The sequence below is a fragment of the Ambystoma mexicanum genome, chromosome 3p (genome assembly GCF_040938575.1).
Source record: "Ambystoma mexicanum isolate Mex_15411 chromosome 3p, UKY_AmexF1_1, whole genome shotgun sequence".
In the NCBI taxonomy this organism is placed as follows: domain Eukaryota; kingdom Metazoa; phylum Chordata; class Amphibia; order Caudata; family Ambystomatidae; genus Ambystoma; species Ambystoma mexicanum.
The window spans coordinates 1,057,733,871-1,057,753,018 of record NC_090925.1 but is presented as its reverse complement, the minus strand read 5'-3'; the positions used below and the strand labels follow the sequence as shown (position 1 = coordinate 1,057,753,018).

Here is a 19,148-nt window from a genome sequence, read left to right as displayed (position 1 = left end):
CGCTGGAGGCCATGGCCCTTCAGGGCTCGCTAGCTGCCTGTCCTTCCTCTCTCCTGCTCCCAACCTTTCGCTCCAGCAGTTCTTTCCCAACATTCTCCTTATGACCGGTAAGTCTATTGTATAGTTCGTGGGAGGAGAGTCCTGTCCATTACCTTCATTCTTTGAAGGTTCCAGGTGACCCCACAGTGGGGACAGCTTGGTACAGTCAGGTAAGCCCAGTTGGCACAGTAAAAATCCCATACACTTTAATAAAAAAAGTTGTATAGCCTTTTACTGTGTCTGTGTGTTAAGTTTTCTGTCCTATCCTCCATACTCTGCTTAACACCCTATTGGCTATGTCTGTAAGTAATCCCATACCTAACAGGGTCGCATTTGGGCCGAGGGTGCTGATGTGAAGGAATTATAGGCTGTCAAGGACGTTGATGGTTGGTAGCTCACAGTATCAAAGGTCTATAGGGGGACCTACCAGGAACCGGATGACAGAAACCTTGGATGCTGATGCACCCAACGACCACTTGTCGGTGCAATGAAAAGCATGCAGGAGATGGGCCACTAGCCTCAGAGCCAGACAGCCTCCACGCCTGGCACCAGTGGCACAGAAGCCAACAATGACTATTACCAGCAGAACCTCCAGTGTTAGAAGCCAGCCAAGTCAATCCACACAAAAGACAAAGGGTTACTGGGACATGGCCTGGAAGTGCATCCCTATCAGTGTATCAAGGGTGTCTAATTACCTCGACCCGAGAGCACACCTTTCCGGGGGCGCACCTTGCTCAGGACACTTGGATTTGTTTGGAGAAACAGCAAAGGGTGGTGATAAGCCTCTATTTATTTATGTGTTTATTTATTTATTATTTGTGTATTTATATTGTGCCGAAAGCCCACAGGCAAGGCAAAGCGCACTCTGCTTCATGGAAAGATGGACAGAGTAAAGGACACATCAGCGGCCACATTTACAGGCCACAAATAGTGCAGGGTTTCAAGCGTTTTAGGGACAAGAATCAGGGAAAGAGAGATCATGACCTAAGAATACCTTCAATGGGGATACAAGGAGACGGCCCAAAATAAAAGGACCAGTGTCTGGAAGAAAACAAAACAGTGTTCATAAAGCACAGCAAAGGTAACAGGATTGCTGCAGAAGTAATAAAGGAAAATATGTAAACATTTGAAAAATCACAAAATATTGGTGGTAACATGTAGCTCAAAATAAATGGAGAAAATTGGCTAATTACCAGAGATCCTGGTAAAGGTGGAGCACGGAAACTAAAGTGGCCACCGCAGAGGGGTATATAGTGAGATTTAAACTCATTTCATGTCAGCTAAAGCAGGGGTCTGCGATCTGTGACTCTCCAGAGGTTCTGGACTACGAGTACCAGGATCTCTCACCATTGATCATGCTGGCTAGAGGTGTTGGGAATTGTAGTCCCAAACATCAGGAGAGCCAAAGGTTGCAGAACCCTGATGTAAAGGCTTCAGGTGAAGGATAGGCCTAGAGTAACAAAAGACTGAAAAAGTGTGTGAGGCCTTTCCCTACACCAGAGGACAATCTCAGAGCAAATCTGGAAAGCACACACGTAACTTCACAAGCAAACGCAAGGCTCTGTATCCTAACCGTTGGCGCAGCCCAAGAATGCAGCACTGGCCTGTCTGCATCAGGAAAGTCCTGTGTGTGCCACATAGCAGCTGCCACCCCTGGCTTCTCCTCTGCTGAGTGAAAAGCCAGTCCGAGGAGAGACTGGTGGGATGGAAGGAAAAGGCTACGAGAAAGTGGGGACATGGCAGATAGCCTCATCCTTGGGTTAAGAAAAGGCCAATCAGTCGCCTATCAACTGAAAGGCAACATTGGCTTCTGTCCAGGCCAAGCTTTCCTTCACGGTCATGGGCCTTCCCTACAAAAGCCTGTTGGGTTGTTCTTAGCGGATGTATTAACTAAATAATTTAATTGAGTTTCTTATAACTGCAAGATAGGGTAACGTGCACTTTTATTATTTCTAATTTTAATTAACTTTGCTTATTTCGGGCTGCTAAGGCAACTATTTTAGGTATAAATTGTATTGATGTAGCGTGTACAGGGTATCGATATGATGAATAAAATCAAATGATATTCAGGTATTGTTCAGGGTATTATGATGATGTCTTACATAAGGATGAGCTGATTTGTCTAAATTGTGTAACTGTTGGTTTTAACCTGATTATGAAGATGTATTAATGCATGTTCAAATATTGAGATGTGTACATTTGTTCTACTGAAATTTTGTAAAAGTTTCATTACGGAATACAAATAAATAAATAAATACTGTCGGACAGGGCATATGCGCCGGGGCACTGGCCAATCGCCTGCTAATCCCGAACAGAGCAGGCAAGGCCCGAGGGAACAGACGATTTGCTGAAATCCCTCCCAACCTCTCCAATAACTTTACAAACGTTATAAGGCTCCCCCCAAACCTGATGTCCTTCAAGGGAAAAACTCAAGACCCATCCGATGCAATAAAACAAACCCAAGAGGGAAGGCTGCTAGTGTCTGCCTGAAGCAAGGCAAAGCAATTCAGCCATGGTGTGGGCGCTCCACGCATGAACACGCGTGAAAGGAAGAGGTGAGGAAGACCAATGGAGGCTCAAGGGATGAAAAGAGAAAGCCAGTGAAGGGAGCCCAACGGGGAAGCAGAAAATCAACAGGTCACCAGGAAATCGGCACAGGGAGTGGCGTTCCTGCAAATAAGCTCTGCCAAGTGGGTGAGATAAGGCACACAGCTGCCCAAATTAAAAAGTTCCAATCAGGGAGTTTGGGATCTAAATAAGGGACCCATTCCATCCCCCCAAGCTGAAGTGCATGGAGAAGCACGTGTCTTTAGATAGAACAGAAACTATGGCACTGAACATGAACAATTCATGTTTTTAATTCTCAATCTGGGGGTCTGTCGCTTTGTGAAGCACGGTAGTTGGCATGGAGCAGGGTAGTTGGCATGGAGCAGGGCAGTGAGAGGGCATATTTACCCACACTGTAGATGCAGTCGCTCCTTTCAGAATACTCATTGAGGTTTGAGAACACATTAATCAGGCTCCAAATGGTGTGTAATTGACTGCCATGGAAGGCTTAGATCAAAGGGTGCTAATCGGCAGGTTAGCACTGCCAACTAAGTACTGACTGCCCAAGACATAGCACGAACGGTCCGTGAACGCAGGGTAGAGTTGATCCAAAACCCACTTGAGTGGTGATCCTGCTTCAACCATGGCATTTAGAAATGTGTTTATGTTTTAAAAAATAAAAAGATTGTGAGACAAGCTTGGCTTTTTTTTAAACAACCATTGTTCAGTACCTGGCTGGCCTTGTGCTCCACCCAACAAACTTTATAAGAGCCTAATGCCCCAACCACAAATGGATATGGCTAGTTTGGCCAACTTCACACAAACATCACCGAAGAGCACTACTCGGGAGGATAGCTCAGCGCCAACATGCTCGCATTGGAAGCAAGACGACACGGAGCCACACAGGTTCGATATAGGTTATTATAAATAAACTATCATAACTGTGAATCACAAGCGGGAGTGAAGCCCTGGAGTATTTTCCAAGGTAGTTGCCCTATGTGCTGTTAAAAAAATGCCACTAAATACTGATTTCTTTTTTTGGTCTACTGTTACCTCTTACAGCACTGCTAATGAGGCCTAGGTTCGTCACCTCCTGCCTGTTAACGATGTGAGCATTTTATTGTCGGCCGTTTTTCCACCTAGGCCCCAAACATGTCCGCCATGATAACAACTATATGCTCCTAAATTCATTCCCAGAAAAGACACTCCAAAAAGCAATACACAGCGCGCGCAACAACAACCTTCAGGACACAGAAGATTAGCTCCAGCAGAACCAGTGCAGAGGAAAAGGAACTGTGCATCTCCAGCAGTAAGGAAAATAAATATTCTGCTATGCCAAGAGTGTGTTATCGCCTCATAATGACCTCTAATTAGCTTATCCAGCTGCTGCTCCCTCTAAGTGTCAGTGGTCTTCAAACTGGGGGGGCTGGGTCCCCTAAAGGGGCGCGGGGGATGTCTGGGTGGGGAGGGGCACACTCTTTAAAAGGGGATTCATAGGATTGTTTTAATATAAAAAAGGATTAAGGTGACTGCTTTTAATAGAAAATATAAGCAGTAGGCAATCTGTTTATATGTTAAAGAGTCTGGGGCCCCCTTGGACATCCTTGTGGCCCCCTATGGGGACCAACCCCTAGGTGGGCCCAGAAACAACATTTTTACTCACGGGGGCTCGTTAGAAAAAAGTTTGGATACCACTGCTCTGAGTGCAGGACTCCTCTGCCCCAGGCCCCGGGCTGCATGAAATGCGGGACGATGGAGGGCCTGGGAGTTTAGGCGCGGGGTGGGGGGAAACAGCACGAAAGCGTAGGGAGGGGAGTCCGAACGGCACCACAAGAAACAAAAGCCCAGGAAAGGGCAGGAAGCAGCACCTGGGGAAGGTGCGAAATATAACAGCAAGGGGCCAGGGGGGAAACCCGGTCCCGAAGAAGGAACAAAAGGCCTGGGGTGTATAATTAAGCCAGGAAAAGGAGAGGCGGCACAAACCAGATAAAGAGCTCACCTCTCTCGGGTAGGCTCTTAGTGCCTGGATAAGGGGAAGGAAAAATGTTTGCTCTTGCGGGCTCACGCATTTTCCACATCCTCTTAATTCGGTCTAAACACAGTGGCTACGAGTTCGCCCAGCCGTACCGGAGCAGGAGCGACGCAGAAGTACCAGCAGCAAGTGACCAGAGCACTTTCGCCATGGACAGGCCAGACAGGCGAGAAAGATCGGTAATAGAAGACCAGGAGAAGCAGAGGACGCACGGTGTGCGGGAGCAGGAAGGCGTGGCTGACAGAATTCAGATGAGAAGGATGGCAGAAGGAAGAGCAAAAAGGGCTCAACAGCTCTCAGAATGGGCAAGGAAGGCAGAGAAAGAATATGGGGCACAATGGGTGCTGGAGATAATGCAGAAGGAAGAAAGGGCGAAGGCAATGTCACCCTTGCTGTTCATAGAGCCCAGCAGCAGCGAAGGAGAAGACGAGGTACCGCAAGGACAGAAGAGGGGGAGAGAGGAGTCAAAGAGATCGGAGGAACAGACAGAGGCACCTACCAAGAGTAAGAAAAGAAAACATAAAAACAAAGATACTGTGAATAATAATGTGGGGAATAAAATCGTAAAAATGTTAAAAAATTGCGTCACGATTTCGGGTAAGTCGCCCAGAACCAATGGCAAAAAGAGCAGACGTGATAAGGGATCCAGGGAGGAGCAGCAAGGGAATTCTTCAACTGAAGAAAGCAGTGATGGCGAAGAAAGGGATCATTGAAGGGCTTGGGTAAAATGGAGAGGAGTGGTGAGCAGGGAGAAACAGAGAGGGGCAGGGGGGGCAGGGGCAGAACCCAGGGAAACCCCGGTCCCGGCACCACAAGGGGCACCAATAGTCCCGGCGCCACAAGGGGCACCAATAGTCCCGGCGCCACAAGGTGCACCAATAGTCCCAGCGCCACAAGGTGCACCAGTAGGGCCAAACACAGGGGGAGCACCACAAGGACCCAACCTACAACCAGTGGTGCCAACAGGGAAACCAGCGGCACCAGTGGCAGGGGACCCGCCGCTGGGGGCAGTATCACCAGTGGCAGCGGCGGAAGTTGGGGGACCACTCATGACGAAATATGGCAGACCAACCATGGGTAAAGATGCACAGGGCAGGTCAATGAAGGCAATGGCTTGGTATATAAATGACAAAGTAAAGGAGAAAATATGGAGGAAGGAATTGATCGATATTTTCACATTGTTAAATTGACAAAAGAGGGGGATGAATGTGGCACTAGATGACATTAAGGAGGACGAGAAAAGCTTACTGAAAAAGGGGCCAGTAGTAAGGAATTTTGACAACTGGATGGCGACCTTCACCATAATGTCTACAATTATATTACAGAAATTCCCAGAAGACGGGGTAGCATTAGTCGCATATCAGCAGAGGGTGCTGAAGGAACACGCGGCATTTGGGGCATTTGGGGGAGACGCATGGCTGGAGTACGATCACGAGTTCAGAAAGGAGATGGACTGCTTTCCGGATAAGGGATGGGATGAGGAGAATTTTAATCTCTACACATTTAATGTGCTGAAGGAGGAATGGGATTCCAAGGAGCGAAGCGCAGGAGGGCAGCAGAGAAGGCAATATTGGCAGAATGATTACAAAGCTGATTATAGATACAATAACAGAAGATATGAATACAGCTATGACAGAAATAGAGACCAAAACTTTCGGAGCAGGAACTATGGGTCACAGAGAGGGTGGCAGAGCAGCCTGCCCCCAACAACGCAGGGGGGGCAGTGGGAGCACGGGGACAACATGTGCAGAACCAGGACAATGTCGGAATTTTGAGAAGGGAGCACCCTGTAGCTGGGGATGGAAGTGCAAGTTCAACCACAAGTGTGAGAGATGTAAGGGTGACCACAGCAGCTCCAAGTGCACAAGGGCCGCAGCTCCAAGCGGCAGAAGCGATGAGACGCGAAAATAAGAGCTGGGGCGGGAAGGGGGCCACGCCAGTAAAAATTGAGAGGATGGAAGTGTGGCTCCAGAAATACCCAGACCAAAAAACAGCAGATGAGATCAGGCAAGGCTTTAGAGAAGGTTTTAACATCCCGTTTACCGGGCAGGGAGCGCAGGACATTCCTAGAAACCTGAAATCTGCAACCGAGAACAGAGATATAGTGACCAGTAAAATCCGAAAAGAGGTAGAACTGGGTAGGGTAGAGGGCCCCTTTACAGCCTTACCATTTGAAGAATTTATATGCTCTCCACTGGGGCTGGTGCCAAAAAAGGATGAAGGGGAATACAGGCTGATGCACCACCTATCCTACCCCCGGGGGCCTCGGTGAACGACGGCATCGCCCAGAGCGAGGCAACGGTATCATATTCAGACTTCGAGGAGGAAGTAGAACTAGTCAGCGAAGCAGGAAAAGGGGCATGGATGGCGAAAGCAGACATTAAATCTGCATTCCGGCTGTTGCCAGTCAACAGCAGATCTCAAAGATGGTTGTGTATGCATTGGGAGGGGGAATACTTCATCGACAAATGTCTCCCTATGGGGTGCGCCATCTCATGCGCATATTTTGAGAAGGTATGTTCCATTTTGCAGTCGGCAGTCACAGAAGAGATGAGGGAGGCCATGATGGTACATTACCTGGACGACTTTTTATTCGTAGGGCCCAAAGGTTCAAAGCTATGCAAGGCAACCCTGGATACATTTGTGGAGATAACGAGCGAGTGGGGTTTTCCACTGACGGGGAGAAAACGATGGGCCCAACGCAGATTATCCAATTCCTAGGAATAGAAATTGACTCAAGCGCGGGAGTGTGCCGGATCCCGGATGACAAGGTGACAGATCTGCTGAAGACAATAAAGGAACTACAAGGAAGAAACAAAGTGACAGTGAGAGAATTGCAAGCGCTGGCAGGAAAGCTGAACTTTGCAGGAAGAGTCTTACCACAGGGGAGGGTGTTCCAGAGAAGCATTGAGCTAAAAACAAGAAGGGCTACAATGGGGCACCACAGAGTCAGGCTAGGAGGAGGAATCAAGAGAGATCTGGAAGTGTGGGCAGAATTTCTGAAGTACTTCAATGGGTCGGTGATATGGCGCTCACCTGTAAATGAGGAAGGTAAAAGGGTGTTGTTCACCGATGCAGCAGGTGGCCTTGGGTTTGGCGCAATACTGGGGAGACAGTGGTGTGCAGGCAAGTAGCCAAAAACATGGCAGGTGGTGGAATGGACAAAAAACATAACGCTGCTGGAGCTCTTCCAAATATGGGTCGCGTTATGTGCATGGAGGGAAGAGCTAGGAAACAAGGAGTTGGCAGTATGGTCGGATAACATGGCGGTGGTGCACGTGTTAAATAAAGGAAGTGCGTCATGCATAATAGTGTTGGAATTAATGCTAGCAATCACTCTGGAAAGCCTAAAAATGAATACATGCATATGGGCGAGGCACATCGCTGGGGAAGCAAACGTGGTGGCTGATGCAATCTCTCGCTTTCAGTGGGAGAGATTCAGTGAGCTGAGACCGGATGCCGACAAGGAAAGAACGCCCACGCTGCGGAAGGCATGGGTCCGATTGGAGGCACTGGAAAGGAAAGCACGATTGGGTACAAGGTCGACTCTAAAGAAGTGGGAGAAGAACGGAGAACGGAACGGGTCATTGACAAACTGACCAGGAACGCCCTAACGTACAAAACGGGTAAGCAGTACGAAAAGCATGTAAAAGATGTGTTGGTGGAAGCAGGTGTGCAAGAGGTGGAAAAAATTTCACCCGAAAAAATGTGTGAATTTCTCGAAGGGACATTTGCCAAAGGGAAAAAGAAAAGCTGGGCGGCAGCGCACCTAACGGCGGTGGCATATAGCACAAAAGTGGCGGGCATACCGGACCCAACCGACAGCGCTAGAATAAAATATGCTATGAGAGGATGGGCTAAATTAGAGGGGAACAAACCAGATAACAGAAGGCCGGTGAACTTTGGGAAGTTGAAAATTCTGTTAAAAGTGTTACGAGATACATGCAGCAGCACATATGAAACCGCGCTGTTCAGGGCAGCATTTGCGCTGGCGTATTACGGGGCTTTCAGGGTAGGGGAACTGGTGGCCAGTAATACGGTGGCAGGAGATTGCCTGGCAAGGAGGGATATTAGTATGGGAAACAAGGGGATGTCTATAATGCTAAAGAAATCTAAAACACACCAAACGGGGAGGGGGAGAGCAATAGACCTCAATTGCATCAGAGAGAAGGACCACTGTCCCAGATGCATCACTCAAGAATTCCTAGATCTCGGCTCAGAGGTCGACGGGCAGCTATTAATACATAGGGACGGCAGCGCCTTCAGCAGGTACCAGTTTCAGGCAGTATTAAAACAGGCGGTGGCAAAAGCAGGCTGGGATCCAGCCGAATTTGGAACACACTCATTCAGGATAGGGGCGGCAACCTCTGCATGGGCGGGGGGCCTGGGAGGAAAGGGAGTGAAAAGAATTGGGGGATGGAAGTTGCAATGTTTTAAAAAATACGTAAGGGAGGAACTGATATAAACGCTTATCTCCCCCGTTTCCATAGAGGCTGGACCCTACAAATCGGCATGGATAGTGGGGCACTCTTTCGTGACCCGGGCAGGCAGGTGGCTGGAAGAAGTGAAGCAAGGACTACATTTCAAAAACACAATTACATCCTGGTGGGGCCTCCCGGGGATGCACTGGGAGGACATTCATGATAGGTTTCAGGGACCTCCCCCCCCCCGAGAACCGGGTTATACACCTCGGAGGGAACGACCTGGTAAGCACAAATAGGGGTAAATTACAGAGGAACATTTGCGAGTCGCTGCATAGCATAGCCCACAGTTGGTGGAAAACCGAGATTTTCATGTCAGAAATAATACCAAGAAGGGTCTGGTATGGGGCACAGAGGAGGCACGCAATCGAAATAGCCAGAAAGAAACTAAATAAATCAGTAGAAAAGTACTGCAAGAGCACAGGGCTACACTTCATAAAACATGGACTACACAGGAGCAATCCGGACATGTTTCACCAGGATGGGGTACACCTATCAAGTAAGGGGATGGGGTTTTTTTCCGACAACATTTTTAGGGCACTCCAGGAACGGGGTTGTAGATAGGGTGCTTTTGGGGGGACCTGAGCGGGCGTGAGGAACACCCGCTCAGGTGTGGCGGCATGTGCCCAGGAACGAAGGCCCAGGGATAACAAGGACTCAGGAGGAGCCTTGGGCAACTTCGGGACTGGACACAAGGTGCCCAAAAGCATATGGCAGTGTATTGATTTTTGTTGTTTTGTATTTTCTGTAAGAAAATAAAATGCCTACGGCCTACAACTTTTCCATACACATAATTGGTCTGTGATGTATTATTTAGGTAGGGATCTGGTAAGAAGAGCAACGCGAGGCCACACTACTGAGCCTATTTGCGGGACAGGGCAATGCGTGTCTGTGATGGCGACTACTCGTCCTTTCAATGCTGAGAATGCATGCAGTCTAGGATGCTAGGGGCCTGGTTGATAAAGGCGTATTTCAAAGGGAAAATCCCATTGAAAATGCTTTGGAAATCAGGCCCTAAATCTCCTGCCTGATGGGCGTTTGGTTCGATTCCTTGCCAACAGCGATGGTGGCTGCGATTAACTCTGGGGCGGATGGGATCGCGGGTGCATAGGTCAGCGCGTGATCCCCACTGCCGCAATGTGCCCCGAAAGGGGGTGGAGACCCCCGCCGCAGCTTCCCCCGCACACACTGGGGGTAATTCCGCAGCAGAGCACTTTGGGGGCTGCGAGATGAGTTTCCCGATATTAGCATTTACATTGCCTGGTGGTGTGTGAAGAGCAGACGCCGCTGAAATCCCTGCACGTTCACCCAACAAGGGCAAGGGGGATTACTGATGCTTGTAAGAAATAGTCAAAATAACAAAGTGGGGCCACGGATGGGGGGCATCCCTCCTGCTGGGTCGAAAAAGGGGGGCTCGTGCAGCCCTGGAAATGCGGCGCGTTTTCCTGATTTCAGAAGAGCGCGATAACGGCTTGAAAAACAGGTTCCTCCTTCCAGACACAGATAGAGGGTCGGGGAGAAGTGGGCAGTGGGGCGAGAGGCGGGGGGGGGCGGTGAGGGTGTCTGGGGAGAGGTAGAAGGGGGATATAGAGAGAGGGAGAGAGAAAGGGGTGAGAGAGAGAGGGAGAAACATGGGAGGGAGAGACCTGGAGGGCGAAAGAGAGAGAGATGAGAGGGTGTGAAAACGGGGAGAGAGAAGGAGAAAGGGAGGAAGAGACAGGTGGAGAGAAGGAGAGAACGGGGATAGACAGAGAGAGAGAGGGGGTAAGAGAGAGAAAGGGGGAGGGGAGAGAGGGAGAGAAAAGGAAATGGGGCGAGAGAGATGGCTTGAAGTGATCAGTGAGAGATAATGCAAGCTATTACTAGAGAGGGAGAGGCGCGGAGACGGGGAGCAGTGTGTGATGGAGAGGTAAGTGGGAGAGACAGAGAGGGAGGGAGAGAGGGGGGAGGAGAACGAGAGGGCCGAGGTGACAGAGAGAAGGGGAGGCAGAGGGAGAGAGAAGAGAAACAAAGAGAGAGGGAGGAAGGGGGAGAACGTGGGAGCTAATAGAGGCGTGGGTGGGGGAGAGCGGTGGAGATAGAGAGACACTACACTCGAGCATGAGGGAGAGACGCGGACACGTGTGGGAGGTGATCAGAGAGTGAGCGCTAGAGAAAGCTACAACGAGAAAGAGAAAGAGACAGTGAGACAGACAAGACAGATAGGGGGCAAGCAGTGGGTCATAAAGAACGGTGACAGGAGGGTGTATGGGTGGGAGAGAGAGACGTGTGGACAGGTGAGGAGTGAGAGGCGCAGTGGGCGATGCAAACGAGTGGACGAGACACGCAGGGAGAAGCGTAGAGAGAGGGGAAGATGCTGGGATGGGCTGCCGTGTGTGATGCAAACGAGAGAAAGAGGGGGCGCCGGTACAGAGGTGCAGGGAGTGATAAAGAGAAAACAAGAGAGAGCGCGACAAAGCAAGAGTCGCGATGGGATATAGAGAGTGGGGCAGACAGGGGGGAGGCGCCTGGGTGCAGAAGGGTGCGAGGGCTACGCGGAGGGCAGTCGCGTGGGGGAGGGAGAGAAGGATAACGAGAGAAAGGTGGGGAGTTGCTGGGAGAGAGAGAAAGAGCGCGTGGGGTGGGGACTGTGTAGAAAGAAGTCTGTGAGAAAGAGGGGGAGACGGTGAAGGGGCGGAGGGGAGGGACGGTGTGATAACGAGTGAAGAGGGACTCGCGGCAGTGGGGTGGCAGGGGGGAGGCGAAGAACGTGATTAAAATAGGGCTGGGAATGTCGCAGCACGGACGCAACGACAACACATGTTTGTAATGCCTGGTGTACCTGTACAAAAAAAAACACAAATACAAGCGATGCGGGCATGTTCGTCGGCATTCCTATGGTAATCTACGCCAAGTGATGTCCACTCTGGGGGCGTGGGGGCATGTCACCCGAGTCCCCAGACCAAGCCGAGGAGACGGCCGATTCTTATCCGCCTTGACCTGTACATGTATGCACAGCTAACCCATGGCCTTGTGATTGCTAGAAAGGGCGCCGCATCGCGCCCTGTGAATTGCTCGTCGCTTGTCTGCGCCGTGGTGGTCTGCAGTGCACCCACACATAGAGGGGGCGCGAGCCCCATCGCCACCCCGGAGGCGAGCTTTATCCGGACTGTTCACTGGAAGCAACCGCCCTGCAGCGTCCACGACTGCAGCCAAAAGCTCAGACTAAGGGCGCAGTGAATCGGCGTCTTGCCTGGCCGCCGGCCACTCATAGAGGCCTGCAATACTCCCTCCTGCTGTCCCGTCACCCCCCCCCCCACACACACACACACACACCTTTCCAGCTCGTCGAGGGCCCTGCGGTTCAGGGGTGGCTGATATCAAATGCATTTCAAGTAAATGGCGAGCGCAAACACGTGCACACAACAATGACCGCCTGGTCCTGCAGACAGGGCCCGTGATTCTCTGCTCTCGGCGCAGACCTCCGGCAACCCCACGGCAGGGCAATGTGTAATGTTCAAATCAAATACGAGTGCGTGTGTGTGTGCACCTGTAAATGCGGATATGTGTGCGTGAGTGTGTGCACGCTTGTGTAGGCGGTAGGGCAGGCTGATTGTGTGTTTGGTGTGTGAGAGAGAGAGAAAGAGAGAGTTCATTTAATGGTGTATAGGCCTGCCTGCGTCTATTTTCTTCTGGCAGTGTGTATGTGTTGGGGAGATTGTGTACGCAATGTCGTGCCTTTTACTGGGTGTTGTACCTTTTCGGGTGCTGGGAACTGCAGGTGGTTCACGTCCAGGGGTGTGATCAGGGGCACGGTCTGGAAGCCATCCTCCACCGAACCCGGCTTGCAGTTCTTGTCGCTCAGGTTGCTCCCCAGTTTCACCATTGTGGCACCCCGCTTTGCAGACCTAAAAACACAAAAGCCAAGGCACGCCGTGGTGAGAGATGCAGGGGCATATGGCCGGCGCCGACAAGCGTCCTTCGCGGGGACCCACTCCCATTCAATTACGCACATCAATCACTCCCCACCCCGGCGCATTTGCCGGGCCCGGGAGTCACGCGCGGCGAATACTAATGCGCTCCCCGGGTGAGCCAGCCTGCATGCCTGGACGCTTCAGAGCAACCGGGGGCTGTGTCAGGCGCAGAGCGTGACTATTCACCGGCCCCGAAACCCCACCTAAAGTCCCCCACCCCCCGCAGTCAGAGCGTTGCAGATGTAGACATATGGGGGTGTTATTCATGGGATCGCCCCCCTACACAAGAGCTGCTGCAACCCCACCTTCGCGACTGCACCAACATCTCTATCGACCTAGTGGCTGAACGTGTCCAACGAATGACTCGAAAGCTGTGCATTGTCACTTTAAAAACACCACGCCACTCTCAAAAGTCAATCGGTGCTTTGCACAAAGCTTCGATTGTAACACAATGGCAATAGCCCTTCGTCAGAAAGGGGGAGCTGTGTTTTATAGCGCCGCGACGGCTTTCAGCTTCATGGCGCTTGCTATTTTGAGCCCGCTTTGCGTTCCCCGAATTCCGTGTCCGGCACACGCCGGCCCACGCAGTGCGGGGGCGATGTGCAGTGCATTTCCAAGCAGACTGGGGTTCCTCCTCGCCAGATGTCATTAGAGCACACACGGGGAAAGCTGGCGCGGAGGCTCGACTCCTATGGCGGGCACACCTTCCCCTACTTGCGGCTGAACCCCTTGTGCGCTATTTAACGCAGTGACACCGCCAGGTGGTATACGAAGAGAAACATACCAAGACACACAGCAACACAGACACGCCTGCAATCACCCGCGCCCTTGCCCTCCTTCCTATGGATAATAGCCCCTCGCAGGCCAAAGTCTGACGAACCCCAAATGGCGAGATCCAAATTCGCAAAGCGGGAGCAGTTACCGCCCATCCCCTCGCATCCTGGGGTTTGACGGCCTGCGCTGAAAAAGTCTTATGCGCCGCAGCACTGGTTTTACAAACGTGACCCAAACATACTTTGGAAAAAAAATACAAAGGCATGCACTTATCTCCCCCCGCCCTGACTTACTGTCCGGAGGGCTGCGTCTCAGGCCAGGCGCAGCGGAGAGGAGATGCGGCGGCGGCGGCGGCGGTGCTGCTGCTGGCGGCTGCTGTCCGTGGTGCTGAACGCCTTCCTCCAAGACCTACTGAAGGCTCGGCAGGGAAGACGCTCGAGCAGCAGCTCCCGAGCAGCCGCGCGGCCCTCCAGCTCCAGCCCAATGGCACCACCTGCTGTTCAAGGTGGAGGATCGCAGCGAGAAAGCGAGAGCTGGAAGCAGGAGACTGCGGAGCGCTGCGCCTAGGCCCACATTTGAGAAAAAACAAATCGCCTTACGCGTTCACCCCCGGTGCTGTGCCACTGGCCGATCAATATGTGTCAAGCACATGAACACAAGAGGTGAAATCCGTGCAGTGCAGTGCGATCAGATGTTAAGGCACCAATGGGAATTTCAAAATATGCCGTTAGCCTGACGTGTTCAATGGGCGGCCCGGCCGCCTGCTGCTGATAACTGTCTCCGACCTCCGGATCACAAACTCGATTCCGCCTTTTATCCTTCTGTAGGTAAATAAAACTAGCGCGTTTGCTCCAAAGGAGTGCCAATAACAGCTGCCAGAGATGCCAGCCAGCCCGGCTCCAGGCATTTTCATCTGGGTGGGCCGGGGTTGTGACCAGGGGGGGCCCACATTCCATCGGGTCTGGCTCTAGGAGTACCCTAGATGAAGTGCTGGCGTGGGTCCAGATTTCCCATATACGTGATCCAGCAATAAATGTCTTCCCAGATCTGCAAAAATACATTTGCACCCCTCTATAAAAAAAACTGTACATAGCAAAAGAGAAGCAAAGAAAAAAGTGTTGCAACATCAATTTATGTACCTTCCCTTCCCATCTGCTCTCTCCTTTCTGGTATATCTGATCCTCCTTCACCTTTCACCACCCAGTCACCTTCCTTCAGCTGCCCTAACCACTGTTCCCTTAACTCCCCTCCCACCTATTCACACCAATACCCAGCATGCATTTCCTGGACTAGCTTGGGAGAATTGAGGGTGATGCCTCCTCCTCCTCTGAGAAGCCTGAGCAGTGAGGCCCCCAGTCTGTGTACCATCTCAGATGGTGTCCCCCCCAACAATACCTTCGCGAGCACAGAAGCTACTCCCAGCAGGCCCTGGAGGAGATGCTTGTGGTCCCTCCATCTGTCGTGAAAGATAGACCCCCCCACCCAGCATACTGAAGCAAGGAATAGGAGATTGTGTATCCTACAAAATTACATTTTTTTCTCAAACTTCTTTAAATTTCAAGAACATTCCATGTCCAATCAATACGGTAGTCTTATTGATCTTAACAATATTTCAAGCACAACAACATATCTTTCAATAACATGCACTTGTATACAATCCTCCCTTCACCCACCCATTCCACAACCTCCTTCCCCCTCCTTTCCAACTGAACCCCTACAGTAGTCCCATTCTGAATGTCTCCCATCAATGGTTCATGTCCAAAATTACATTTTAAACACAAAATGTAATTTTTTGTTACATTTTTGCAGCATATTTTAATTTAGTTGAGAGTGCAGGGGAGTGCGAGGGCTTTAAGGGCTGCATCAGGTGGCAGACAGTGTTGGTTGAGGGGTTTGCGGCCTCCTGGTATCACTCCTGGTGGGGCGTGCCCTTGTACATCATTGTCTGGTACATACTGTTTACATACTGGTTATAATATGCAATTGTCCATGATGACTCTTTGTGTGATGTGTTTACTTTGATTTGCTATTGAATGACACAATTGTGTTCAATAAATGTGGCCCAGATCATTTCAAAGTTAGATGTGTGTGTGTCCTAATCCCAGTGCTGCCCATCTATTAAACCATGAGTGAGGCTTTTTGGAATAGTCTATAATGCAAACTGAATCACTTCTAAGGGCACCTCATTTTAACAGATAAGGCATAGTGAAATTAAAAAATATGCCCGCACCAAGGAACTGCCCAGAAGTGCCTGCTAGCCTGGGGAGATTGTTGCAGCCTGCAGCTAAGGATCGTGCACAACGAGTGAAAAAAGAACTCTCAAAGCATTTTTTTGTTAAGGATAAGCCCGCCCACCGGCACCCAGAATTCCTTAAGAAGGCACGGCCGTGCGCACCTGCACGCGTGTACCAAGGAAGTGCCCGGAAGTGCCTGTTAGCCTGGGGAGATTGTTGCAGCCAGCAGCTGAGGATCATGTACATCGAGTTGAAAAAGAACTCTTAAAGCGTTTTTTTCTTTAAGGGTGAGCGTTATTAGTTTAGCCATGGACTGTAAGCAGGTTTAAAGAACTGTAAAAACATACATACTTACTTCAAAACCCCTAAAAATAGTTATTTTCATGCCGTAGACAAGCCCCGCCCACCGACACCCAGAATTCCTTAAGAAGGCACGGCCGCACGCACCTGCGCGCGTGCACCAAGGAAGTGCCCAGAAGTGCCTCTTAGCATGGGGAGATTGTTGCAGCCTGCAGCTGAGGATAGTGTACAATGAGTGAAAAAAGAACACTTAAAGCATTTTTTGTTGTTAAGGGTGAGCGTTATTAGTTTACCCATGGACTGTAAGCAGGTTTAAAGAACTGTAAAATCATACCTACTTACTTCAAAACACCTAAAAATTATTTTTATGCCGTAGATAAGCCCCGCCCACCGGCACCCATAATTCCTTAAGAAGGCACGGCCGCAAGCACCTGCCCAGAAGTGTCTGTTAGCTGGGAGCCGGGGTGCGGGAGGAAAGATTTTGTGCTATGCGTCTACAAGGTAATATAGAATTGTGAAATATGTAAAAAGAAATAGTGATTCTGTGTTATTGGCAAGGGCAAAGTGGGGATAAAGGGGGTAATTCATGGAATAAATGTGCACTGAAATTTGTGGCACAAGTGTGAAAAAGCTAGCGCACGCGTGCGATTCATGGAGGACCCTGCATGTGTTTTTCCCGGGATGTGCACCAAATCCGCGCGTGGTGCACACAGGTGCACAGGTCACTGCGACATCCTGAACACTGTGCGTGATGCGCACAGCAAAAGCGCACAATGTGTAGCGCACACACCAAAAAGCGGGCAGAACACGCGAAATGGGGAACAACACGTGAAAATGATGGCATAACTGGGGAAGTACCGCTGGGAAATACACACAACACCAACATGTTAGTGAACAACACGTATTCATGGAATCGAATAGGGAAAATCCACGCAAGTCAAAACACATGCACATGCACAAATACGTCCGCCACACGAAAGCAGGCAGAAGCGCCCCGTGCAGCATAAAAGTGCGCACAAACAACAAACAAGCATATACAGCTATGATGAATGTCCCATTCCTCGCAGCAGTGATCGTGGGACACCGCAGGAGGAGGAGAATAGCCACGCCCGCATTTTTTTTTTACCAGGGCCAGCCTTTTTTGGGATGCCTGATGACCAAGTCTATGGGAGGTATAGGTATCCACCTCATATCATCCTAGACCTAGTCACTGAGTGGGAGAATGAACTCACATCACCCACCCTGTGCTCCCAAGCATTGAGCCCCTTAGAGAAGGTGCTCGATGTACTGCATTTTTTGGCCACTGGGTCATTTCAGCGGACAACTGCCATAGTGGGGGGGCGTCTCACAGCCCACGCAGTCACGTTAACTACACCAGGTGTTCGCAATCATCACTGCGCGCCCCTCAGTCCGCAGGCACATATACATGCCCAGAACACCTGCAGAAAGGCAGGCCGTGGTCCTGGACTTCTACAGGGTGGCACACTTCCCCAAAGAGCTTGGTGCCATAGATTGCACCCATGTGGCCCTACGTCCACCTAGGGCCACTGAAAACATCTACCGCAAACGCAAGCACTGGCATTCCATGAACATGCAGGTTGTATGCGATGCCAAGGGAATCATCACCTCTGTCCATGCAAACTATCTAGGGTCCACCGATGACAGTTTCATATACAGAATGTCCGCCCTGATCCGGGCCCTGGAAGCTGGGAAGCATGGCAACACATGGCTCATAGGTTAGTACAAATGCCTGTGCACATGCATGCATATCACACACAGACAAATACACAAACCCAACTAATGACAACCATCATCACCTCCCAAGGGGACAGTGCCTACCCTCTGAGCACCCAAATGATGACGCCAATACGGAACCCCACCACACCCCCCCCAGGTAAGATACAACGCAGCCCATATTGCAACCAGGGCCATAGTGGAGCGCACATTCAGAGTGCTCAAGTCACGCCTATGCTCCCTTGACCGCTCTGGCGGCCAGCTACTATATGCACCCCCAGTAGTGGGCAGGATCATTGTGGCAGCATGTGCCCTGCACAACGTCGCAACACAGCGGCGCGTACCGGTGGACATGGTGGTGCCCCGACATCCCCAACCACATGCACAGGCACTGCTCATGGGAGGGGAAAGGGTACGTGGCGAGGAAGCCCGGACCCAGCTTGTGGCCACATTTTACACCTAAACTCCCACCCCTGCGGAATGCACACAGGCCTGGCACATACCAGGTGACAATCGATGATGACAAAGAGACAGTCAACTATCACAACCTTAACACCCTGAGAATGTTTTCACGGAAGTGCTACATTGTGTGCATCCCTAGCTACTTAAACAACCAAAAGGAACACATGCAATGTGCATATCCCACCACCCCCCTGCAAAAGAGGCCATGTAAATCACTGGTATGTCACCCAAACCCTCCCAACACCCATGACCCCTGTCCTCCATGCCATGCCATGGCATGCAACAGCTGAACAGCCAACCAAATGCACAAAACATGACACAATTGTCATTAAGTGCAAAGTGAAAAATGTAAACAGGCATGAGACATTCACACCTGACATGGGACCTGATGAACTCACTTGGCAAAAATCTCCCATACATACAAAGGGGGTCATTATGAGTATGGCGGTACACCATAGACAGTGCCGGTACGTCACTGGCACCATCCATACCGTACCACCATATTACAAGTAACCCTGGCGGGTGGCGGGCTGTTTGGTGGTCGCCATAGCAGCACCTGCAGCTACCACTACCGATGGGACTGTGTGAGCAC

General features: G+C 50.7%; 1 protein-coding gene across 2 annotated transcripts in view; it reads right to left on the bottom strand.

Annotated features, from left to right (window-relative positions):
- NSG2 (neuronal vesicle trafficking associated 2) overlaps positions 1 to 14,517 on the bottom strand; it is a 241,542-nt gene extending 227,025 nt beyond the window's left edge. The window contains exons 1-2 of one of the 2 annotated variants that reach the window (XM_069652423.1): positions 14,120 to 14,517; positions 12,836 to 12,986 (exon numbers count right to left, since the gene is read on the bottom strand). In XM_069652423.1, coding sequence (XP_069508524.1) covers positions 12,836 to 12,964 — 129 coding nt within the window. In that variant the 5' untranslated portion in view covers positions 12,965 to 12,986; positions 14,120 to 14,517. Of the gene's footprint in view, positions 1 to 12,835; positions 12,987 to 13,357; positions 13,393 to 14,119 lie in introns of those variants that run through there. The other variant, XM_069652422.1, reaches the window with a different exon arrangement.
- Positions 14,518 to 19,148: the final 4,631 nt, after the last annotated feature.